The 16,127-nt window shown below is 38.2% G+C and overlaps 2 protein-coding genes across 7 annotated transcripts in view; one reads left to right on the top strand and one right to left on the bottom strand.

Moving 5' to 3' along the window:
• Positions 1–14,300, top strand: part of SLC3A1 (solute carrier family 3 member 1) — a 29,025-nt gene extending 14,725 nt beyond the window's left edge. Inside the window, exons 4-10 of the mRNA XM_026695847.2 lie at positions 815–940; positions 3,631–3,750; positions 4,286–4,410; positions 7,138–7,333; positions 8,891–9,037; positions 12,746–12,862; positions 13,545–14,300. Of these exons, the coding sequence (XP_026551632.1) occupies positions 815–940; positions 3,631–3,750; positions 4,286–4,410; positions 7,138–7,333; positions 8,891–9,037; positions 12,746–12,862; positions 13,545–13,985 (1,272 nt within the window). The 3' untranslated portion in view covers positions 13,986–14,300. The remainder of the gene's footprint in view (positions 1–814; positions 941–3,630; positions 3,751–4,285; positions 4,411–7,137; positions 7,334–8,890; positions 9,038–12,745; positions 12,863–13,544) is intronic.
• Positions 14,301–14,909: 609 nt separating this feature from the next.
• PREPL (prolyl endopeptidase like) overlaps positions 14,910–16,127 on the bottom strand; it is a 29,396-nt gene continuing 28,178 nt past the window's right edge. For 4 of the 6 annotated variants that reach the window (XR_015743434.1, XM_087932363.1, XM_087932373.1 and 1 more), the window contains one exon: positions 14,910–15,155. Coding sequence is in view for 5 of the 6 variants with exons in the window: in XM_087932363.1 (XP_087788489.1) it covers positions 15,099–15,155 (57 nt within the window). In the remaining variant the exon portion in view is untranslated. Of the gene's footprint in view, positions 15,591–16,127 lie in introns of all 6 variants that reach the window. The other 2 variants (XM_087932386.1, XM_087932368.1) reach the window with 1 other exon arrangement.

The following is a 16,127-nucleotide window of genomic DNA, read 5'->3' as shown; positions in this document are numbered from 1 at the left end:
CTCTTTCTGTTCTCTTCCGTTTCGGAGCTGTCCCAACTTCAGCAGCTTTAATGGCTGCCTCTTTGCCGCTGGCAAGAAGAGCTTCTCCTGGATCTACGAGAGACTTTGCGGTATCCCTGGGATCGACAGGATGCTCTCTTTACTCTCACCATCTCTTCGGGATGGTTTAGATCCGATAGGACTGTCCAGGAGCAAAGATATCGGCAGAGATTTCAGACCTCCAAGATCGCATGCCGTATCGTCACGACGCCAGCGACGCCCTGACATGGGTACAGTTCTTAGAAGTAGATGAGATACTCCTAGATTTAAAAAAAGAATCACCAATAGTTTCCAAACTATAAGCCCAACTTCCCCAGTTCAAAATCCACCACTATTTCATAAAGAAAAATGGCCAATGCTCCATACATGAGGTTATTGTTCGTAATTATATGATAGCCTCACAGTAAAATCAAAAAGGCATAAACATAAATAACACACTGAAACGTAAAAAATACTGTATATTCAGTGCAGATAGCTATGATAATAAAAAAGCTGAAAGAGAAGTGTTAGTTTTTAGCATTTTAAAAATGCTTATTCTGTGATATATGATAATCTGTCCCGTATACAATAAAAACAGACTGTATTTTTTATGAGTCAAGAACCATCACCATTTGATGTACCTTTTCTAATTGCTATGTGAAATAAGTTTGCTGTAAAGATGACTGTTTAAAGAAAAGCAAACCCATTCTTTCTTTTTATATTTGGATATTCAAGGTTTTGTGGGAATCAGATGAAATAATGGGTTAAAAATATATTGTATTTCTTATGCAATCAGGTGAGCGTCGTGGGAAATTCCAGTTGGCAGTATGATATTGTGAGGAACCAATGTTATTTTCATCAGTTTGGAAACGAATGGCCGGATTTAAATTTTCGTAATCCTAATGTTCAGGAAGAAATGCGTGTAAGTATCAATAGTATTTTTATTGTTAAGATTTTTATATGGTTTCCCATCAAACAATACTATTTGGAAGAGTGAGGAGGAAGGCAGCTAAAAACCATCCCAAAGCTTTGGTGTTCTTTTCTCAATAGGTTAACTACCACTAACTGCTTCAGAAGAAGCTTAGTGCTTTCTGAATTAGAATCTTTGCTTGTAGATGTTTCATTATCTGACTAGGTAACATTACTGGGTGCAAGTTATTGGGTATAATGTAAATTTGCAAGCAAACAATCAAGATTTGCAAGCACCAAGCATTCCATAAAGTAAGATGGATCAAAGAAGTCCCACAAAGGTTCTTCTTTGACAAGAATCCAAGGTCTCAAGCAAGACCCAAAGGAGATGCAACCTAGTTCTAGCCATTCGAGAACATTAAGAATTGAATGAGGGGCATGTTTGATAGATTTTAGGAATTTTAATTGGATGTGTTTTCAAATCTGGAGATGTCTTTATGCACAAGCACAAGTGAGTATACCATATAGGATCAAACTCAGATCTTTAGGTTTTTAGCTGCTTCAATCCACTTGCTGCAAGGATGTAGCTGCTGCCATTTGACATGTATATTTGGTAATCTCAAGGGACACTTCTTGAGCTCTTGTGTTAAGCTCATTTGCTTAATGAATCCAACAGTAGAAGATCGAAAATGAACACCTAGATCAGGGCTGTCAAACTCCTGGCCTACAGGTCTGATATGTCATATGCTGGCCACACCTACGCCTGGTTTAGCAAAGGGGGGGGGAGTCCTGATATGTCACGTGATGCCGCCATGACGATGTGAGTTTGACACCGCTATCCTAGATGCTTAAAGGTTTTAACAGGCTCAGTAAGTCTCTCATTAATTGAAGATTTAAAGCAGTTTTTTGAGAATGCTACAGAATTTGTTATATACTACATAATTTTAAGTTGTTCCCTAGAGAGCAATAAGGTGATAAAGCTTTAGAAGATTGTTTAACACCCTTTTAGGTGTGGGGCGGGCGGGCAGGGTTCGGTTAAATTGCCATTGAGATTGTCCTTTACTTAAAAGATGGTTGTGCCATGATGGAGATTTATTATCAATTTATGTGTAAGGTTTAAAGCAGAGGTTGTATTGAGCAGGTTCTGACCAGTTCCGGAGAACCAGTAGCAGAAATGTTGAGTAGTTCAGAGAAACGGCAAATGCCACCTCTGACTGAAATTTTATAGTATCCTTCCCCTGCCATGCCCACCAAGCCGCCCACAGAACCAGTAGTAAAAACATTTGAATCCCACCACTAGTTTAAGGGTTTCCCTATCCAGTCATGTCTGACTCAAGGGGATGGTGTTCATCTCTGATTTTCAGCCGAGGGAGCTTGCATTGCCTAAGAGACATTTTTGTCCTCATGTAGCCAGTATGAAAATACGGAATACTGTAAGCTTCCCACTGAAGCAGTACCTATTTATCTACTCGCCTTTGCATGTTTTTGAACTGCTAAGTTGTCAGGAGCCAGGGCGAGTAATGGGAGCTCACCCTGTGGCGCAGTGCTCAGGTTTTCGAACCTGGGCTGTCAGCTTTCCAGCCAACAAGCTCAGCATCTTTAACTGCTTGCTCCCTTTCAGTTTAAAGAGACAATAATCCATCAATTTAATTAGTTTCCTCCAGAGTCTTCCATGTAGTATGGTATCAAAGGCCAGCCTAAAATCAATGGAATCAACATAAAGGACACCTTTTGATAGACTGAAGTATTTCACTGCTGGATGTTGTTAAATTATAAATTGATCCATCGTTGAATGTTCAGTGATAAATCTAACCTGCTCAGGGAAAAGATGTTCTCTGCATGCAATGCAATAGGTTCACAGCCGCATGAGTTTGGAAAAAGAAATGATTGCTTTCAGTGTGGAACAGCATGTCTCTATATCCCAGTGTAGAGGAACAATGATGAGAGACAGGTATGTCTCCATCTCCTGCTTGCAATTAACCCTGAAGCATCTGGTTGGTCATTGGGAGAGAAAAAAATGATGGGCTATGATGGGCCTAGGCCCAGTTTAGCAAGGCTGTTGATTCAAACAGAGGTATTATTTATGGGCTCTCTCTATTACAAAGAGTCTGTTTTGATGCTAATTTTCCAAAAGCAGAAACTGCTTCCCTGCAACCTAAAATAGTGTACTCCAGGAAAGCTAGTTTCACATGTCCTTTTCTAGTAGAATAGAGTTTAAAATCAGAAAGGACCAATGAGTGAAATAAAAGCCATTTTGGCATAGGACTTAAAAGCGATTTGGAGACTGGGAGTTCCAGTCCTGCCTTAGACATGAAGCCAGCTGGGTGACTTTAGGCCAATCACTTTCTCTAATCCCTAGGAAAAAGGCATCCCTAGGAAAAAGAAAATTTTGTCATGAAAACTGCGCAAGCTTGTCCAGGAAGTTGCCAAGAATCAGTACTGGCTCAAAATGCAGACAAAAAGCCTGTGAAATAGATGTTCTTAAGTCTCAGCTCAGCACAGTGGCCAATACAGAATGTTGTACAAAATGTGCCAAGAAGCACTGAGGGTTGTTCTCGAAATCTAAGAAAAGAACGAGAACACAAGTGAAAGAAAGCTAAAAATGGCAACATTGGATGTTTAGAAGAGAATGAGATATTTTGTGACATTATGACAATGTGGAAATAAGCAAAACCGCTCGTTCTTCTTTTGCCTTTTATTTAGGATATTATTCAGTTTTGGCTTGGCAAAGGAGTCGATGGATTTAGCATCAGTACTGTTAAATTCCTCTTAGAAGCAACACACCTGAGAGATGAGCCACAAGTGAATAAAAGTCTCCCACCGGTAACAGTTTTTCAGCTTTGTCTTTCTATAAGGCATATATACTTAGATTGTCTTGAATTTGCTGGGTGCTATATAATTCTTTATCAGTTGTTAGGTTTTTGTCAATGTAACATGGTGACTTGCAATATATTAAGAGTGACTGGAATGTGTTTGGGGGACAAATGTGCAAATCATCAACTCTGTCATCCAGGTCATGATGGTCTCAAAGGTGGTTTTTTTCAAAAGGCAATTGGACTCCCCGCTGATCTGCCCCAAAATCCCTCACTGCCGTGCACATATTTAGCCTACCAGTCCCCACAATAGCCCCATTGGCCCACCCATGCTCCCTGAACCTGCTGTAAAAGACAAGTGGCCCTGATAGTGAATTGTCTATTTGGGCTTTTGGTTTTAAAAGCCCTCATAATATAAGACTCTCTGAGCTTTGGAGATTGGAAAAAAAAAGTGTGGGGTATGTGCCAAATCCACCTTGTGAGCACTTCTTTAAGACTATTAAAACTGAAAGAGGAATAATTACAATATTCCACTGTTTTGTCAGGAAAACATCACAGCTTATGCTGAACTGTATCATGATTACACCACGACCCAAGTCGGCTTGCATGATATAGTCCGCAGTTTTCGGCACACCATGAATAAGTTCAGCAGTGAACCTGGTAGATACAGGTAACCTTATTCGTTTTTTATCTATTAGTGTGACTTTATTTATCTTGCATTACTCAAAACTGTAACGTTCCCAAGTGTGAAATCTCCCCCCAAGCAAACTGAACAGACAAGCAGCCACACAAGTATGTGAGAATTTCTGTTTCTTATAGAAAAGCTAAGAAACAAAACGGAATACCAGCGACTGCTATATATCAAATATGAGTTCTATTTATACTGCAAGTGGTATTCAAATTTGCCTGCCACTCTCCTGTCTGGTTTGTGTTACAGAGCAGAAAACCTCCCTCTGTTGGAAGGGACAGTCTCCATCTGCTCTGTATTTGGGCAATGGCCAGACCTGCGTCAGGCTGTTTGCTGTTGACTGTGGGAAAATCAGTTTTCATAGCCATCAAATAGCTTGATAATGTTAGTAGCAAAGTGCAGTGCTGGGGAAACCAAAGAAGGTGGGCTGGGTTGTCTCTTTGTTTGGTAATTTTGGCCTTTCAGGCATTGGAGTACATTTCCCATAAACTCTTGACTATTACCATGCTCACTGGAGCTACTGGGAACTAGAGTCCAAAAATGTCTGTGTGTCAAAAGTTGTAGGAAGCAAATTCTATAGTCTCAGCAGCATTTGATATTTTAAACTTTGATTTCAGCAGAGCTTACATTGTAATCTAAGTGACATATTTGCTGCCTACCCAGCAAATATATATATTTGATATATATATATATCAATTATTTCAAATCCTATAATATACACCTATTATACCTTCTTTGAAAGGAAAACACATTTAAATGAATAAATATTCAGCCAGCTGGTCATGCCTGTTGAACTTAGTATCTCATTATTTATTTTTATAACATGTTTTATTACCATTCAAAGTCTCATTCTACCCCAGAGGTAGTATTCAGCAGGTTCTGACCAGTTCTGGAAAACTGATAGCGGAAATTTTGAGTAGTTCAGAGAACCGGCAAATACCACCTCTGACAGGAGATTTTATAGTATCCTTCCCCTGCCACACCCGCCAAGCCACACCCACAGAACCGGTAGTAAAAAAAATTGAATCCCACCACTGTTCTACCCGATTTTTAACTTTTGCCAGGTCAAAAATCGTTGCTGATGTTCATTTTAGCTTCAATTCACAGTCAATAAGAACATGTTTTTAGCAGGATAATCGATGAATGCCATGTTTTTTTCCAGTACAAAAAGCAACAAAAAAGAAAACAAATATGTTAAAATATTTGATTTTTGTTCTCTACTTAAGGGTTCTGTCTCTTTAGGGAATCAGCGACTTGCCCAAACTGTTTCCTTTTTGGTGTTAGTTAAGCTAAATTCTTAAGAAGCCTCCTGTGCTTATTCAGAAGTTAGAACCAAAGGCAATTAAGGTAGTGATGGCAGCTGCTTTTGGCCTGTTGCTGGAGGAAAAGGGCTGGCAGGGACAGGCATGTGGCTCATCATCTGTGACAACATTGGTGACATGCTTTCTGCCAGGATCTTCACCCAGCATCGCATAGGCTGGCAGCAGCTGCTGTCCTGTCTGCTTCCTCTGACTGTGTGTGAAGATTCTTTATCATCCAGGTCATGACTGTCCCAAAGGTGCTTTTCAAAAGGCATCTGGACTTCCTTGGGTTTTTTTTTACTTGAAAAAGTTTAGCTTCTCATCCAAGGAACTTCTTCAGTTCTGATTGAATGGTGGGGAACGGAAGGATTTATATTTTTTCCAGTCATCTCGTCTTTAGCAGTTAACAATCAGCCTTCAGAGTGCTAATGACCAGATGACTGCAAAGAATATAAATTCTTCCGTTCCCCACCATTCAATCAGAAGGAACTTCTTGGATGAGAAATGAAAAAAACAAGGAAGTCCAGTTGCCTTCTGAAAAAAGGCTTTGAGCTTTCTGTGACTGGGGATGGGGGCCATTCTTTGTCCTCAAAGTTGGTGCCTGATTGAAGTACGTTCATTGAAGTTCTCCGAAATTATTTTCTCTTCAAAAGGGTTCAGGTGTCATAAACGGCAACTTCTGAGTAAAGAATCACAGTTTTTCCAGTACAGAAACATTCTGATTTAGAAAAGCTATTATTTTCTCAGAAGGAGAGGAGGTATTTTAAGACTCGCTTGAAAGCCAAAGGATTCTGTTCTAGGAGAATGGGAAGGGAGCAGTTCAACTTTACACCACTCCCAGCCTCAACTTCAAATCACGGAAAATCAGCTTATTTGGACTGGAAGGTCTTTAAAAATAGTATGTAAGGCTTTTATCCCTACACGCAGCAGGGATATAGTAAGAAAATATTCAATGAAAATTATCCCACCGGCACCCAGGTTATTATTTCATATATGATTGGAAGTCTGTAACATTGAATAAATAATGTATGGATATTGAACAATAAGTCAGTTTTGTCCATAACTTCATTGTCTAACAGATAATGTGTGAAAAAGAAAAAAAAATAACAGGAAAGGATGAACAAATTTGTCTTGAATGCAGTCTTACCGTAAAATTAAAGCTTTCTGTTTATGGCATGACATTCCTGGAGTTTCTCAGCTAACATTATGTTGGGCTTTTCTCATGCACTGTATAATGTCCTTTAAATGTTTCTCATCTATTTATACTATCTTACACCTTACACCATCTTACATGGTGCGTCTGTCAGAGCAATACTTCAGCCATTATATCAGTACTTGGCAGAGAGGGTGTTACTATTTAAGTACTTTATCACCTTTTCATAAGAACACAAACTCTCCTCCTTTGCAGATTTATGGCTACTGAAGCCATTGAGAATAACATTGAGGAAGCTATGATGTATTATGGGACATCCTTTATTCAAGAAGCTGATTTTCCTGTAAATTTCTACCTCAAGAACCTGAAATCAGTTTCAGGAAATAATATTTCTGAAAGCATAGCTTTGTGGATGAAGAATATGCCACAAGGAAAATGGCCAAATTGGATGGTAAGTTTTGGGTTTTGAGGATTTTTGAAAGTGCGCACTGGATACACTTTCCCATGTACAAATTACATGTCAATGCCTCTATCACATTAAATCTAACCAACAATTCAACAGCAAGAATTTGGGGGAGATGCCAAGAGTTGCGCCTAACAGTTTTTGGGAGCGCATTTGTTTGGGATCATATATTCCGTACATATATTGTGTAAGACAGTCTTTCTTTGCTTGTTCTCTATGTTATGCCTTTGTGTAATATAATGAGACAGTTTAGTCATAATAACTGGTTGCATGTAGTTTGTAGCTTTGATAATTCAGGATCATCTGACTTTTCATCTTAGTAATTTTGAGCCAATTTATGCCCTACCACATATAAACCAAAAGCCCTTTCAGAGGAAAGCTATAAAAAAAACCAGGTTGTTGCAGATTTATTGTTTGTATAATTGTGGGATCTCCATATGGTGAATGAGGAAGAAGAATCTTCCGTAATTTTATTCCCAAAGCAGCTGTGTAAAGGAGGGTGATCTGAGAGACAATAACTGGCCCAAACCTCATTGAGTAAAATCTCATGGCCAAGAGGGGTTTTGGACAACTCAGCACAGTCAGCTTGCAGCAGAACAACTTGCTGCAGGACAAGAGAGATCCTGGAATAGAATTGTTAAAGGAAGGATGAAAAAGGAGGGACAACATTAAATGTGAATGACAAAAAATAAAATTATTTTTAAAATTATTTTAAATACTTAACATGAATTGTTGAATTGTCTCGCAGTGAGTTATCCTGCAGTGAGTTGGCCACAGTGAATTGTACCATTCGGAACCAAAAATACCTTTGTCACAGCAACACTTTAATATAAATATAACATAATTTTTTTCATAGAGAATGTAACTATTAAGTACTTTATCATGCAGATCATTTTTATAAGAATGCAAACTTTCTTGGAAATCAGAAAATTCTGATATTAGCTACAAACTTAGATAAGAAAGAGCATGATACAGTCTACTTCAATTTTACTGGATTGGTTCCTTGTGGAAATATTCTACAAAAAACATATATTGTAAGGCATTATTCTCTGCTTTCTTAAAAATACAATGATGGAATTGTGCTTGAAAGGCTTCTAAATGTATGGTTTTGTTGTTGTCTATTAATTACAATAATAATAATAATAATATTTTAAAAAACCAATGTAATGGTAGAAAAAGAAGGTGACATAGATCTGCTAGTGGTTGTACTTGTGGTTTAGCACAGGGGTTCCCAATTCCTTGGCTGTGGGCCATTACCAGGCCATGGCCTATTCACAACCAGGCTGTGCAAGTAGAACTGCACAGGTAGATCTGTGTGCACACATATGTGATGACCTGTTGCTTACATAGCCCAGTTCCCCCCTCTTCCCCTCCACTGGGCTGCCAAGCTGCAGAGATTGGGCACTGCTGGTCCTAGCCAATTTTAGCCCATCAAATGATAATGAATTCTAAACCTGCTGCATGAATAGTTTGTATAATGTGAATTTCCATAAATAATACAAGCTTTGTATACTAGGAATGAAACAATGGCTTATTTAATTTTAGGTTGGAGATTCCAACACGGCTAGAATATCCTCTCGGATTGGAAAAGAATATATAAATGTCATAAACATGCTTCTTTTAACCCTTCCTGGAACACCTGTAAGTTATTATGGTGAAGAAATAGGGATGGAAGACGCAACTTCAGGAAGTGTGAGTTAAAATTCAATTTTTTAGTCTCTTGAGAAGCTTGTTATAGAGGAGATAAAATCTAGTAATGAAAAGGGCCCTTCCTCAGTCTTCTGCCCTTCAGATGTCCAGGACTTTATCCTTCATGATCAACAGCTAACGTGGTTGGCTATTATAGGATTTGTCTCAAACACCAAGGCTGCTGCCCATCTACCATAATTACTCCCCATGTCACCACTGAAATGCCCACACTTTCCGCCATTCACCAATTGCCTCCCCTCAGCACTCTCCCACTTCAAGCTGAAGGATAAAAAAGCTGCCAACCAGGTTATATTTCTTCTGTAAACCATTCAGAACCTGGGCCTGAGCAGAGCCTTCATCCCATATCATCTACACTACCAAACCCCACTTCATTCTATTGCAGTGCTCCCCTCCTCCCTTCATCCTGGTCTCATCTGAACTGCAAGTAGAATCTCACATCTGGCAGATAGAACCCTTCCCAATGTCAGTTCCCAAAGTTGGTACACAACAGATTTAACAAATTTAACAGATAATCAGAGTTGGAAGGGACCTTGTAAGTCATCTAGTCCAATCCCCCACCCAAGCGGGAGACCCTACACCATTTCTGACAAATGGCAGTCCAATCTCTTCTTGAAAGTCTCAAGTGATGGCGCTCCCACAACTTCCGAGGGCAAGCTGTTCCATTGGTTGATTGTTCTCACTGTCAGAAAGTTTCTCCTTATTTCCAGGTTAAATCTCTCCTTGTTCAGTTTCCATCCATTATTCCTTGTCTGGCCTACAGGAGCTTTAGAAAATAGGTTGACCCCTTCCTCCCTGCGGCAGCTCCTCAAATACTGGAAGACCTCTATCATGTCTCCCCTGGTCCTTCTCTTTACTAGACTAGCCAAGCCCAGTTCCTGCAACCGTTCATTGTATGTTTTAGCCTCCAGTCCCCTAATCATCCTGGTTGCTCTTCTCTGTACTTTTTCTAGAGTCTCAACATCTTTTTTATAATGTAGTGAACAAAACTGGATGCAGTACTCTAGGTGTGGTCTTACTAAGGCTTTATAGAGTGGTATTAGTACTTCCCTTGATCTTGACTGTATCCCTCTGTTAATACAACTTAGGATTGCATTAGCTTTTTTGGCTGCTGCTGCTGCACACTGCTGGCTCATATTTAGCTGGTTGTCCACTAAGACTCTAAGATCCCTCTCACAGTTACTGCTATTGAGCCTGGTTTCACCCAGTCTATATGTGTACTTTTGGTTTTTCTTGCTTTTACTTTTCTTGGACTTTACTTTTCTCTACATTGAATTTCATTTTGTTAGATACAGCCCAGTGTTCTAGTTTTTGCTATCCTGACTTCGTCTTTGCAGATTTTGGCTATCTGCTGATATTCTGCCTTAGTTGTATGTCCTTCTTTCCATTTTTTGTACTTGTCCTTTTTTTCTTTCAATTTGCCAGAGAGATCTTTGTGCAGCCATGCTGGTTTCTTCTTGGATTTCTTGTTTTTCTTTCTCAGTGGTATTGTGCTGGTCTGGGCTTCTATGATCATACTTTTTAGAGTTTCCCAAGATTCTTGAGTTGTTTTCCCCTTTAGCATTTTCATCCATGGAATCTTTCCCAAGTTCTCTCTGAGTTTTTTGAAATCAGCTCTTTTAAAATCCAAGACTCTGGTGTCATTATGTTCTGTTGTTTGTGTTTGTGTTATGTTGAATTCTAGTATGACATGGTCACTCTCACCCAAGGTTCTTGCAGTTTCAACTCCCTTTACCTCTTCTTCTCTGTTTGTAAGAATTAAGTCCAGTACGGCTGTCCCTCTAGTTTCACCCTCTACCTTTTCGACAACAAAGTTGTCAGCTAGGTTGGTTAGGAACTTATTTGATTTCTTGATGCGGAATTAGTTTTCCAATTGATATCAGGATAATTGACTAACCTTGTTCAATCTTATCATATTGCAAAAATCCTTGCAGTACAGAACTTCTCTCTTTGGTTCCCAGCAACCACAATGGAATCTACACATATCAGTCCTGAGAACCCAGCTCCGGATCCCATGGAGAAGAGAAAAGAAAACTGCCAAGATGGCTGCTGTTCTCTTATAAAATGTTCTCCTACAAAACTACCAACTAGTTCTGCTCCCATTGCTGCCATTCATCTGGAATTCTCAGTCCTAAATTTCTATGAAGGATTCTTGTTCCTAAGATGCTGAAATGAATGCCACCTTGTTGTGCCAAAGTGCTTCCACAAAATAGAACCACTGCTCTCATTTTCCTCCCTGAACCATTAGATGAGCCAGAAACAGCTTCAGCCTTGGAATGGATTGGTGAAGAATGTGAAACTTCGGTTTCTTACAGTTAATTTCAAAATCTTCTATAAAATTTTAAGCATCCCACAAAAATATTCTTTGAAGTTCTAGCCCTTTAATTTAGCCTTTAACTTTCCAAAGTCAACATTCTAGTTTATCTGTTGTTGTTTTCCAAATATTGTTTTTCTTTTTAATCCTTATATTTGCATGAAATGTCTTTCACTAAGAGTAGAAACTTTTCCGGCAAATTGAAATTTGTCCTTCAGAAGATTCTACGCATCCAAAAATCAATAACAAGCAACTTCCCAAAGTAGTTAATGGAAGAGGTAGATGAACCCAGTGTCCATTTGAAGATGCTGAACCTGAAGAATTTTGCCTGATGATCATCCATTATTTTATAATTTCTTTACGGATGGACTGAGACAGCAAACTTGTGGGTGATCCTAGGCATCTCCCTGATCCAAAGAAAAGTTCCAAGAAGCCAATCCATTCACCAGCTCTTCCTATTGTCAAGGTTGTCATCTTGTTTTTGTCATTACTTCCCCATAATAGTTTTCATATCAGAGGTAAAACATGGATGAATCCTGTCTTATTAGAGACTTAACATTTATATCAACAAGTAAGGATAAGGTCACCAATAATTTGGTTGGCAAAACCTGGGGAAACTGGCACAAGTTTTACTTTTCTCTGGAATAGGTAACTCAATGCTTACTGCCACATTTCTCTCAACCTGTCACAAACATGATGTTGCTCCCACCAAGATACATCTCCCTCCCCAAAATGTACCACATCCACAAAGTATAATTGCAAAGTATAATTGTCATAATTTTTAAAAGGTCAGCTATATAGATGTGCAGGGACTCTCCTTCTTACCTCCTTCAACGCTTCCTCACACCTTCAGTTTCCTAACCACTATGCAAAAGACAACTAAGAGGCACCTGAACCTTGACTCTTAGTGTCTCCCTCCTAGGGAATCTCACAACCCAAATGGTCCTGGTTGGGACTTCTAACTGCCTGCCTCACACTTAGGAAACCCTCCCAGGGCAACTGCAGGGACTAGTTGCTCCTTGATGGGAATTACCTCTCCTTGAGGCACAATACATCTCAATCTCTAGAGGTATGGAGACCACTGCAGGAACCAAGGTCAAAATGTGACAGCCGTGGGTTTTGTAACCTTGTTCTTTATCATACCTATTTGGGCAAGACAATGTGTCCTAGATGGCTCCAAACAATATTTCTCTTTGAGGTTTTCCAGTGCAGATGGTGGCAGTCTTTGCTGCTGGCTCTCCTACCTACCCCGTTTTATATTGTTTTAATGTATTAATACTCATGTAACCTCCTTTGATATACAACTATACAGATATAAATGCACACAATGAATAAATGCGAATTCAATTTAGTACTGAATAGCTCCTTCTCTTTTTTAGTCACTTTTTCTAGAAAAAGGTCCAATGCAATGGGATGAGAGCCTTCATGCTGGCTTTAGTGAGGGCAGTTCTACATGGATAGCAGTAAATCCCGACTATAAAAATGTAAATGTGAAAGTGAGTATAAAATATGAACACCTACATATATTTGTTTGTCATTAAAATAGTCTGATGTCTTAAATACAGTACAGTATAGTTTAAAAAAATTAATATAGGAACTTTAGGGGAGAATTAACAGAAGATAAAGTAGGGAGGATTTTTTTAAAAAAAATCAATACATTATCCCACTGCAGGATGTCTTTCAGTGGTACAAAAAAGTGTGTGTTCCAAAGTAATTTATATTTTAAAGTAGAAAGTTTATTAAAATACAGGACAGGAAAGGTATACAGATAGTCCCCAACTCAACTTAGGACCACAATTTAGCCCAGAATTTATGTTGCTAAGTGAGAAATATGTTAAGTGAGGGGATCACATGATCCCAGGACACTGCAACCATCATGAATATGAACCACTTGTCAAACATCTGAAAGTAAATCACAGGACCATGGGGATGCTGCAATGGTCATAAGTGTGAAAAATGGTCAGAAGTCACTTTTTTCAATGCTATTGTAACTTCGAAAGCTCACTAAAGGAACTGTTGTAAATTGAGGACTACCTATAGTCAAATTATACCATATGTTTGATTATAGTTTACCATCACACAACCCTGCCCAAAACCCAGTGAAGTTTATAAATAGGATAAATGAATAAGGTTTCAGGATTTAATAAATTGCCAAGTGATGATTTTCCTTTATTTCAGATTCAACAAAATCACCCAAATTCGACACTCAACTTATACCGAGAACTCAATTCCCTTCGATCCAGTGAGCTTCCCATTCACAGGGGATGGACATGTTATATATGGAACGATACCAATGTCTTTGTTTATGTAAGAGAACTTGATGGGTTGGATCAAGTGTTTATGATGGTTCTAAATTTTGGAGTAGGAACTGTAACAAATCTACAATCTTTGGTTCCTGGCATCTCTTCAGAAGCTAGTATAAAGCTAAGCACTATTTTTAGTAATACCGGGAAAGTTGTAAACATGAAAGCAATTGAAACACAAAAAGGTGAAGGACTTATATTGGAATATAGAACAAGCAAACCATTCCATATGATGGACAGTTTCAAAGAGAAGTGCTTCATTGCAGAAAAGGCATGCTATTCCAGTGTCTTTAATTTACTTTACATGTACTGTTAAATGCCATTATTTAATCTAAACCCATTAGTTGATGATTATATGTTACTTCTTTACAAAAGATATGCCAGCTGATTCATCAAGCCTATTCTATAGGCTTGATCTATTCTAATGGGAGAATTAGAATTATCTAAGAAGTGCAAAAATTAACTCCCTCTAGTAGTTACAATGTACTATTTATTGTACTTAGCTAAAATTGTTGCTTGTAAAATTACTTTCCTATTAATTGTAAGCCTTTTGAGAACCATTCCAAATGGCTTTCATAGTTCCCCCAATTCTCATTTTGTGCAATTGCTTTTTTCTATTAAATATGTACCATATACTTACTTTCTTATCTAACGAGGGGATAAAGATATGATGGTAAATTTAAACTTTAAAATCAGAAAAATAAATTCTCATATAATATTCATACTACATTGGATTTTATAATATGCTCTAGCTAAACTTGACTTTCAGGACAATTTGCAAACTTGGACTGGCTCAGACTGCAGGTGCTAGGATTCTTGAAGAATCGAGAACACTGGAACATACCAGTTCAATCCTGCACTTGTCAGCTTCTTTCCAGGTTCATTTCATGGTGTGTATTTGATCTTTAAATCAAAGAGCAATAAGATCAAGGATGGTTTTTATTTCTTCTCTCTGCAAACCCTATTCTGGTATAGATAATAGTTCCTTGTATTTCACTCAATAGTGGAGAAAAGGCTTTTTCAGTTGTTTATCACAGATTTTAGAATAAGTTTCCTAAAAAGAACTTAGCCTTCGCTGTCTGTTTTTTTGGTAAATGATGAAAATAATTTTAAGCATTGTTTTAAATTGATCAGTTTTAACTGCTGATTTTAAAACCCTTAATTGGGTTGTATTTTCTACTTTCTGCTTATTGCTTATGATCCATTTGCATATATTTCAATATCAGGAAAGGAAGACAAGTTCAAACAAACAATAATTTTATTGAGGTTAACAAAATTGTCTTGCCTTTTCTTCACGAAAACATAGGATAAATTTAGTTTCCAAAATAATTTAAAAGTTCTAGAGAAATCACACGGGCAGGTAATTCTGAATATTTAGCCAAATCATTTTCCCCTCCTTTGCAAAAAGGACAAAAGTTCCAGCCTGGCTTCATTCCTGCTTGTCAAGTCCAAGTTCACTGTATAGAAATGCTAGTTGTGTTGCAACCTAAAACAATTAAAAATAGTTAGTACAAAACACTGTACTCATAACTTTTTGCACACTTTAGAGATGTATTTTCGGCAGCTCTTTCCACCCCAATCGATGGTCTCCCTGAAGTGCTGTTCGTGCTCCTGTAACGCTGGGGATAATCATGGGGGTTTGTCTGCAGTCTGAAGAGTAATCAGAGTTCTTCCTGCCGAATTCTCTTTAGAAAATGGCAGCTACTGTAATGGGCTTTTCACTGATATCAGGAAAGCTTTCTGTGAATTGAGCATTACTGTCAAGTATAACACAGCTTGTGACCAGAACAACAGCAGCCAACGCAGAAGCTGGTGTCACAAAATGCTTTCAAAATGGCTTTGTTTCTTTCGATCATAGCCTGTGGTTGAAGTACTTTCATGTGAGCGTGTGTGTCTTTTATAGCGGGCAAAAAGTTCACATCTACTCTTTAAAAATATTTAAACACAACAAGAAAAAAAAAAGGATGCATTATTTACATAAGTTGTGTTTTTTACATACTGAAATCTATAAAAGATTGTAAGTTATAGTTTGGATATAATTTCCTAGCATTATTTCCCTTGCTGTTCTAGACATTCCATCAACCACCTCAAAAGATTTTTCAGAAAAGAAAGAAGACTGATGTTGGAGAGAAATCAACATAGACCAGTGCAGTTCTTTTTCAACAGCGTAATTTTTCTACTGAATGTGAAGTTTTTATATGCAGAAGCTATCCATAATGCTTTCTATCCATAATGACAGATTCTGGATTTTACATTACATAAAGTACAAAGCACAATCCTGATATATCTGATATTCCTGATAGAGAAGCCCTGGTATATTGTTACTACCAACCAATTAGTGGGAGGATCGTCCTTGGTCACTCTAATATGATCCAAGAGCCTGAATCTCATGCAGCATCACTAAGTTAAAATGACTTAGCCAACCCACAGTTTAATGAGAAGGAAGATGAATGGGCCT

Source organism: Pseudonaja textilis, chromosome 1 (genome assembly GCF_049901715.1).
Source record: "Pseudonaja textilis isolate UNSWEBS1 chromosome 1, rPseTex1.2, whole genome shotgun sequence".
NCBI classification, from domain to species: domain Eukaryota; kingdom Metazoa; phylum Chordata; class Lepidosauria; order Squamata; family Elapidae; genus Pseudonaja; species Pseudonaja textilis.
The sequence above is the reverse complement of the archived record's forward strand: the minus strand, read 5'-3'. Positions and strand labels throughout refer to the sequence as shown.